This window comes from Balaenoptera musculus, chromosome 20, assembly GCF_009873245.2.
Source record: "Balaenoptera musculus isolate JJ_BM4_2016_0621 chromosome 20, mBalMus1.pri.v3, whole genome shotgun sequence".
Taxonomy (NCBI): Eukaryota; Metazoa; Chordata; class Mammalia; order Artiodactyla; family Balaenopteridae; genus Balaenoptera; species Balaenoptera musculus.
This window is the reverse complement of record NC_045804.1, coordinates 34,426,402-34,435,634: the sequence shown is the minus strand read 5'-3', so window position 1 is coordinate 34,435,634 and position 9,233 is coordinate 34,426,402. Positions and strand designations below refer to the sequence as shown.

At 36.6% G+C, this 9,233-nt stretch overlaps 1 protein-coding gene across 1 annotated transcript in view; it reads right to left on the bottom strand.

The window, feature by feature from the left end:
- Window positions 1–5,181: 5,181 nt before the first annotated feature.
- Window positions 5,182–9,233, bottom strand: part of RAD51C (RAD51 paralog C) — a 34,985-nt gene continuing 30,933 nt past the window's right edge. The window contains exons 9-10 of the mRNA XM_036838161.1: window positions 8,282–8,342; window positions 5,182–6,809 (exon numbers count right to left, since the gene is read on the bottom strand). Of these exons, the coding sequence (XP_036694056.1) occupies window positions 6,693–6,809; window positions 8,282–8,342 (178 nt within the window). The 3' untranslated portion in view covers window positions 5,182–6,692. The remainder of the gene's footprint in view (window positions 6,810–8,281; window positions 8,343–9,233) is intronic.

Genomic DNA, 9,233 nt, shown 5'->3' with positions numbered 1-9,233 from the left:
CTAAGATCCAACGCAGCCAAAAATAAATAAATTTTAAAAATAAATATAAAAAGAGTGCTATATTTTAAAAAAAGAAAGCTTGCAGTTCTTAGCAATAAAGTATTTTTTTGGCAATAAAGTATTTTTAATTAAGGTACTCTGTACATTTTTTTTAAGACATAATGCTACTGCACACTTAATAAACTACAGTATGGTGTAAACAAAACTTTTATATGTACTGGGAAACCAAAAAAGTTTGTGTGACTTACTTTAATATTTGCTTTATTGCAGTGGCCTGGTACCAAACCACACTATTTCTGAGGTATGCCTGTACTACATATTTTATAATTAAGAAAAAATATAATCCTTTCAAAGAGCTAAGGAACTATCCTCTTTTTTCTTTCCATTTCATAAATGGGAATAACCATCTATGAAAAGTTGAAAATGGTAAAATATCTGTCCCAGTGCTTTTCAAACTTTAATGTGCATATGAATTACATATGAATTACCCAAAGATGATTATTTCTTGAATCATGTTGCCACATGATTTGAGGGGCTGAATAGTGGCTTCCCCAAAACATTCCCAACCTAATCCTCGAAATTTGTGAATCCTAATTTACATGCGAAAGGGACTTTGCAGATATGATTAAATTAAGACCTCAAGATGGAGATATTATCCTGGATTATCTGACTGGGCCCTAAATGTAATCACAAGTGTCCTTTTAAGGGGGAGGCAGGAGGAGACAGAGTGAGAAAAAGGCGATGGAAACAGAGAAAGAGAGAGACTGGAAGATGCTACGCTGCAGTCTTTGAAGATGGGCTATGAACCAAGGAATGCAGGCAGTTTCTAGAAGCTAGAAAAAGCAACGAAGCAGATTTTCCCAAAGACCCTCCACAAGGATGCAGGCCTGCTGACGCCTCGATTTTAGCCCTTTGAAACTGATTTCAGACTTGTGTTCTTGTTTTATTTTTATTTTATTTTTGGCTGCACCACATCACATGGCTTGTGGGATCTTAGTTCCCCGACCAGGGATCAAACCCGGGCCCTCAGCAGTGAGAGTTCAGAGTCCTAACCACTGGCCTGCCAGGGAACTCCCCAGACTTGTGCTCTTTTAAGCCACTAATCTATAGTAATTTATTACAAGCAGCAAGAGGAAATTAATACAAATCATGCATTATGATACAAATCATAATTTCGATTTCTTTAAAAAGGAACTTACATGCTTATTAGAAGTGTTGTTTATAACACTAAAAATACAGTAATAACTTAAACTCCAAAAAGAAATTTTAAAAGTATGCACAACCATTAAAAACTATCATAGAGGGACTTCCCTGGTGGCACAGTGGTTAAGAATCCGCCTGCCAATACAGGGGACATGGGTTGAAGCTCTGGTCCAGGAAGATCCCACATGCCACGGAGCAACTAAGTCCATGCACCACAACTACTGAGCCTGTGCTCTAGAGCCCATGAGCCACAACTACTGAGCCCGTACACCACAACTAATGAAGCCCGTGTGCCTAGAGCCTGTGCTCCACGAGAAGCCACCGCAACGAGAAGCCCACACACCACAACGAAGAGTCGCCCCCGCTCTCTGCAACTAGAGAAAGCCCGTGCGGAGCAACAAAAACCCAATGCAGCCATAAATAAATAAATAAATTAATTAATTTATTTATTTATTTAAAAAACTATCAAAGAAAGATTTAGTTATGTGGAATACATGAAGATATATTAAGATTTTTAAAAAGCAGGTTACGATACTATATAGTTTTTAAAAAAGTTATACTTATGTGTACATATTTTGTTTCCTATAGTGTTACAGACTGAATTGTGTCTCCCCAAAGTTCTTACGCTATTGTTATTCTCTAACCTCCAATGTGATTATACTTGGTGACAGGGCCTTTAGGAGGTAATTAAGGTTAAATGAGGTCAGAAGAGCAGGGTCCTCATGATAGAATTAGCACCCTTATAAGAACAGACACCTGAAAGCTTGCTCACTCATGCTCTCAATCTCTAACCATCATGTGAGAACATAGTGAGAAGAGGCCGTGGAAGAGGTCTCCTACTATACCAGAAACAACCTGCTAGCACCATGATCTTGGACTTCTAGCCTCTAGAACTGTGAGAAAATAAACTTCTTTTAAGCCACCCAATCTATGGGATTTTGCCATGGCAGCACAAGCTATTATTACAGATTTTAGTATTGAGAAGTGGGGTGTTGCTTTAAGGAATACCTAAAAATGTGGAAGAAGCTTTGGAACAGTAATGGGTGGAGGCTGGAAGAGTTTGGAGGTGGCATGCTAGAAATATGGGTATTAAAGGTGATTCTGGTGAGATCTCAAACGGAAATGAGGAACATGTTATCGGAAACTGGAGAAAAGGTGACCCTTGTTATAAAGTGGCAAAGAACTGGCTGAATTTAGTGTTCGGTGGAAGGTAGAACTTCCAAGTAATGAAACTGGCTATTTAGCTGAGGTTTCTAAGTGAAGTACTGAAGGAGTGGCTTGGTTCCTCCTGACTGTTTATAGTAAAATGCAAAATGGGATATATGAAGAAGAAATTGTTAAGCAAAAAGGAACCGGAACCTAAAAATTTGGAAAATTCTCAGCCTATCTATATTGCAAATTAGACAGCATGTTCTGAAGAGGACATCAAGGGTGTGGCTGGATCATCACTCCATAAAAAGCTTATGGTATTATAAGAGCCAAAACAATGCCAGTTTGAACTGAAGGGGATAGTGACAGGACAAAATGAAGGAAGGCTGACCGACTTCTTGGATTTGAAAGGACTGGAGAGTATTTCGCTGCAAATATCAGCTATTCTTCAAGAAGAGGGAAAAATGACCCTGAAGGCCATTCAGAGGTCATCAGGGCTACTACCTCATTTTCAACAGGCCAGATGACCTCTGCCAGAGGTCAAGGGCAGAACCTCCACCTAGAGTTGTGGGGTGATGCTGCCACGCCAGTGGGCCTGGAAGGCAGAGTATCAAACCAAAAAGGATTAATGTCAAGCCTTAAGATCTAATGGAATTTGCCTGGCTAGGTTTTGGACTTCCTTGGGACCCATCACTCCATTTTTCCTTCTGATTTTTTCCTTTAGAATGAGAATGTCTATCCTACCATTGTATTTTGGAAAGACTTAACTTGTCAAGTTTCACAGGTTCACAGCTGGAGAATTCTGCCTCAGAAAGAACTGTACCTGAGGACTTCCCCACTTCCAATGCAGTTGGCCTGGGTTCAATCCCTGGTCAGGGAACTAGATCCCACATATATGCCGCAACTAAGAGTTCGCATGCCACAACTAAGACCCGGTACAATCAAATAAAAATAATTATTAAAAAAAAAAAAAGAACTGTACCTGGAATCTCACTGGTATCTGATTTAGAGGATATTTTAATGAGACTTTGTACTTTAGAGTTGATGCTGGAATGAGTTAAGACTTTGGGGGCTGTTGGGATAGAATGTATGTATTTTGCATGTGAGGACATGAATTTGCGGGGACCAGGGGCAGAATGCTATGGACTGAACTGTGTCCTCTCAAAATTCATATGTTGAAGCCCTACCTCCAATGTGACTATTTGGAGATAGGGCTTTTAGGAGGTAATTAATGTTAAATGAGGTTATAAGGGTGGATTTCTCACAGGATTGGTGGCCTTATAAGACAGGAAAAGAGACCGGTCTCTATCTATGCGCATTCACCTAGGAAGGTCCTTGTGAGCAAACAGTGAGAAGGCAGCTGTCTGCAAGCAAGGAAGACAGCCCTTACCAGAACCAGACCATACTGGGACACTGAGAAAATACCATGAGAAAATTCTGTTTTGTAAGTTTATGGTATTTTGTTACTGCAGCCCAAGCGGACTGCTTATTATAACTAGAAAAATAAATATCTTTTCAGCAGCACAACTTTGAAAGGCTCTGATATGAAAATTTTATTTAAAAAGAGTTGCAAACAAAAAGAAATACACTTGGCTTTGTCAATATTCAGGGTCTCATATATATATATTTTTTAACATCTGTATTGGAGTATAATTGCTTTACAATGGTGTGTTAGTTTCTGCTTTGTAACAAAGTGAATCAGTTATACATATACATGTTCCCATATCTCTTCCCTCTTGCATCTCCCTCCCTCCCACCCCTCTAGGTGGTCACAAAGCACCGAGGTGATCTCTCTGTGCTATGCGGCTGCTTCCCACTAGCTATCTATTTTACGTTTGGTAGTGTATATATGCCCATGCCACTCTCTCACTTTGTCCCAGCTTACCCTTCCCCCTCCCCATATCCTCAAGTCCATTCTCTAGTAGGTCTGTGTCTTTATTCCCGTCTTGCCCCTAGGTTCTCCATGACCATTTTTTTTTTCTTAGATTCCATATATATGCGTTAGCATATGGTATTTCTTTTTCTCTTTCTGACTTACTTCACTCTGTATGACAGACTCTAGGTCCATCCACCTCACTACAAATAACTCAATTTTGCTTCTTTTTATGGCTGAGTAATATTCCATGTATATATGTGCCACATCTTCTTTATCCATTCATCTGTTGATGGACACTTAGGTTGCTTCCATGTCCTGGCTATTGTAAATAGAGCTGCAGTGAACATTTTGGTACATGACTCTTTTTGAATTATGGTTTTCTCAGGGTATATGCCCAGTACTGGGATTGCTGGGTTGTATGGTAGTTCTATTTTTAGTTTTTTAAGGAACCTCCATACTGTTCTCCATAGTGGCTGTATCAATTTACATTCCCACCAACAGTGTAGGAGTGTTCTCTTTTCTCCACACCCTCTCCAGCATTTATTGTTTGTAGATTTTTTGATGATGGCCATTCTGACTGGTGTGAGATGATATCTCATTGTAGTTTTGATGTGCGTTTCTCTAATGATTAATGATGTTGAGCATTCTTTTATGTGTTTGTTGGCAATCTGCATATCTTCTTTGGAGAAATGTTTATTTAGGTCTTCTGCCCATTTTTGGATTGGGTTGTTTGTTTTTTTGATATTGAGCTGCATGAGCTACTTGTAAATTTTGGAGATTAATCCTTTGTCAGTTGCTTCATTTGCAAATACTTTCTCCCATTCTGAGGGTTGTCTTTTTGTCTTGTTTATGGTTTCCTTTGCTGTGCAAAAGCTTTTAAGTTTCATTAGGTCCCATTTGTTTATTTTTGTTTTTATTTCCATTTCTCTAGGAGGTGGGTCAAAAAGGATCTTGCTGTGATTTATGTCATAGAGTGTTCTGCCTATGTTTTCCTCTAAGAGTTTGATAGTGTCTGGCCTTACATTTAGGTCTTTAATCCATTTTGGGGTCTCATAGTTCTTTTAAAGTACAGTATTATAATGCTTTATAAAATGACCTCTTAACAGTATCTGATGCCTGGTAACACTGATATTTATCACTTAACAACCCCCTTACTCTTGATGTTATGATTTGAGTAGATAGACTATAAAATGACAGGTAATTTTTTATAATGACTTCATTAATTATAATAAAAACATATGCCTTAAAGCCCTCAAAAATAAGATAGTTACAATTAGTTATCCTATACTAAAGTAGTCATTTGAAATTAGTCTTACATAATTAGGATGACCATAAGCCTGATTTGCCTGGGACAGTCCTGATTTATGTCCTGGTATAATTGTTAGCAGTGCCTATTTTCATTCTTTAAAAAGTCCTTGCCAACTATGGTTAGTCTATGTATAATCAATTACAGAATAATTACATTTTTAAAATTTTATGAATTTAGTGTTCAGTCTGGGACAGGAAATACCAACTGTCACTAAAGTCTGGAAAATATGGTTGTCACGGTATATAATATTCAATTACTTAAATAATTTTCTTCCACTGGGAGTCAAAGTAAATTTTGTAAATGAATTAAGAAGCACTAAGAACCAGGTACCAAAACATTTTAAAATTTTGAAACCACTCAAGAATCCAAATTTTTAATTTATTCAAGCAGTATTAAGATTATTCAAAGGAAAATGTCAATACACCTAGAACTGGATCACACCATGTTTCAAAAATATAGAAATAAATGACTGTAAGCTTATCAACTTGACAACATAGATATATGTTCCAGTCAATGTTCTAGATGGGATAACAACTCCAAAGTCCTTCCTTTAATGTTACAAAATAACATTAAAAACTGAACAAATGACTTCGATTTTAGGATTGGGGTCACTAAAATCAGACTGGTCATCCAAAATTTGTATCCTACTCATAAACTGAATGTAATGATATGCTGACTCATGGTGCTGGCTTTTCTTCATAATAGAAACATGTCATTTTTGAGAATTATCAAAGCTACATTTAAAGAGGAGAGCACAATAGGAATGTGAAAAAAATCTTTTCTTCCTAGAAATGTCTAGGCAATTGGCAAAGAAAGGAGGAAAAAACAGTCTGAATATTAAATTCAGATTGGCCACAAGCGATCAGCTTTCCACATTTGCAAAATACAATACCTGTATCATCTCTACTGAATGTTACTGAAAATGAAAACAGGGTTAAATACAACTGTAGAACACTGCTTAGTTTAGAAAAACTCTTTCAGAGAATCCTATTTGTTAAGTATTTTCACTTAATATAGACCTGATCCATTCACTCACCATTCACTTAATATAGACTGGATTCATTCACGCCACAGTGTTTATATTCTAAAGTAACGAGTCTACTACTTGTAAGCACTGCATCTCTCACAGCATCAATACATATGTATACTCTGAGACTAGTCTTTGGATTCCTTTTCTTCCTCTGAGTCCCGTGACCGCTTCCGGATATTCAATGAACCTTCTGTTTGCAATGAACGTGCAGTAGCAACAACAGCATCTCTAAATCCCTGAGGCTGCAAGATGAAAAAATATACAAGTATGCTTTAAGAACATCTAAAATAACAACTGGTCTTCCAAATATTTTAAAGTAATTGATAAAAGAGCTACTTTATTCTTGGGATAGAAGTTATCAACCACTGTGAATGAAGAGGATAAACCTCAAAGATAGCCAGGGCTATAATAGGGTAATTTTTATCTAGAGTATGTGTATGTATTTACTTATATATACACATACACAGAAATATAGTACATTATAAAAATATTCTCTAAAAGTCAATCCTAACAAACTTTACAGTGGCTCTATTGGAAGAGGTGAAAGGAAGTAACATGCACTAATTACTTAGGTACTTTAGAAATATTTTCACAATTAAATACTCTAATGAATTGGGAGATTGGGATTGACATATATACACTAATACGTATAAAACAGATAACTAATGAGAACCTGCTGTATAGCACAGGGAACTCCACTTTGCTGTACAGCAGAAACTAACACAACATTGTAAAACAACTATACCCCAATAAAAATAAATAAATACTCTAAAATAAAAAGTCCCAATTAGATACTTTAAATACACCTGGGCAGTGCAAAGACTAAGTAGATAATTCAGTTTCAGAATCTCCTTCTATTTCTGTTTTTGTCCTTAAAAAATGAGATGCCAAGAATATATCTGATTCAACACTATCGATAAATATGCATTATTTTAGCCAAAAATGTATTTTCTATGATGTAAAATTACTGGAAAATTAACACTTTAAAGTGGGATATATTTCACTTATATGTGGAATCTAAAAAAATAACAAGAAACTAGTGAATACAACAAAAAAGAAGCAGACTCACAGATATAGAGAACAAACTAGTGGTCACCAGTGGGAAGAGGAAAGTGGGGAGGGGCAATAATGAGGTAGGGGATTAAGATGTACAAACTACAACACTATGCATAAAATAAACTACAAGAATATTATTGTACAACATGGGGAATATAGCCAGTATTTTACAATAACTATAAATGGAGCATAACCTTTAAAAATTGTGAATCACTATAATGTACATGTGTAACTTATATAATATTACATATCAACTATACTTCAATAAAAAAAGAAAAAAGTGGGATATATTTGATGGCTATGATAGGTCTATAATATGTGCAGATCAAAATGAGTAATGCTGTTATTTTTTTCTTTTCTGAAGATCTTTAACGACCTTTACTTTAAAAATCTAATATCCTGACATTACACATGGCATGGAACACACTCCCCTACAAATAAGTATTTCCTCTGTTCTTAAGAATAAATTTCAGTTCAATTGTGACTAGAGAATTCTTTACATATACTACTGTTTTGGGGATAATGTTCTAAGCATCAAAAGCTGTCCTCAAATATGCTTGCTGCCTACAGAAGTTAACAGAAGCAATTTGTAAATGCTCTCTTCAGATAATTACTGCCCACTAACACCAAAATCCCACTCTAATCAAATAATACTGACTGTGATTTGAAATAGTACTGTAGCATCCTTCTGGCTTGGTGATTTGTACAATGTTGCCAACCTGCTTAGAGAAAAAGAATAAATGTACACAAACACATGATCTTAATTAGTTCAGACGACTGATTTTGTAATTTAAACTCATAGCTTTTTACTATAATTCTATTATTTTGTTCTCTAAGAACACAGAAAGCAAAGAAATATCAAAAATACTCCCTTAAAACAACAGCTATATGTATACATGTAATAATTATTACATATAATAGATTTGTTTACATAAGTGAAATTTTAAAACAACCAAAAAGGCCAATGACTGATTCAAATAAATTATTTTATACATGACAAGATACTATTTACACTTAAGAAAATAAAGTGGAAGAAAATATTTAATGAGATTGGAAAATATTAATAATATATGAAGTATAAGTTATACTGTATGAGCCCACATTTATGAGTAAGTATGTATATATACATTATATAGAAAAATTACTAAAAGACTACAATCAAAGGGATTTCCCTGGTGGTCCAGTAGGTAAGACTCCGTGCTCCCAATGCAGGGGGTCTGGGTTCGATCCCTGGTCGGGGAACTAGATCCCGCATGCATGCTTCAACTAAGATCCGGCGCAGCCAAAATAAATAAATAAATATTAAAACAAACAAAAACAAAACAAAAACTACAATCAAAAAGTAAAGTTGGGGGCTTCCCTGGTGGCGCAATGGTTGAGAATCTGCCTGCCAATGCAGGGGACACGGGTTCGAGCCCTGGTCTGGGAAGATCCCACATGCCGCGGAGCAACTGGGCCTGTGAGCCACAACTACTGAGCCTGAGCGTCTGGAGCCTCTGCTCCGCAACAAGAGAGGCCGCGATAGTGACAGGCCCGCGCACCGCGATGAAGAGTGGCCCCCACTCACCGCAACTGGAGAAAGCCCTCGCACAGAAACGAAGACCCAACAC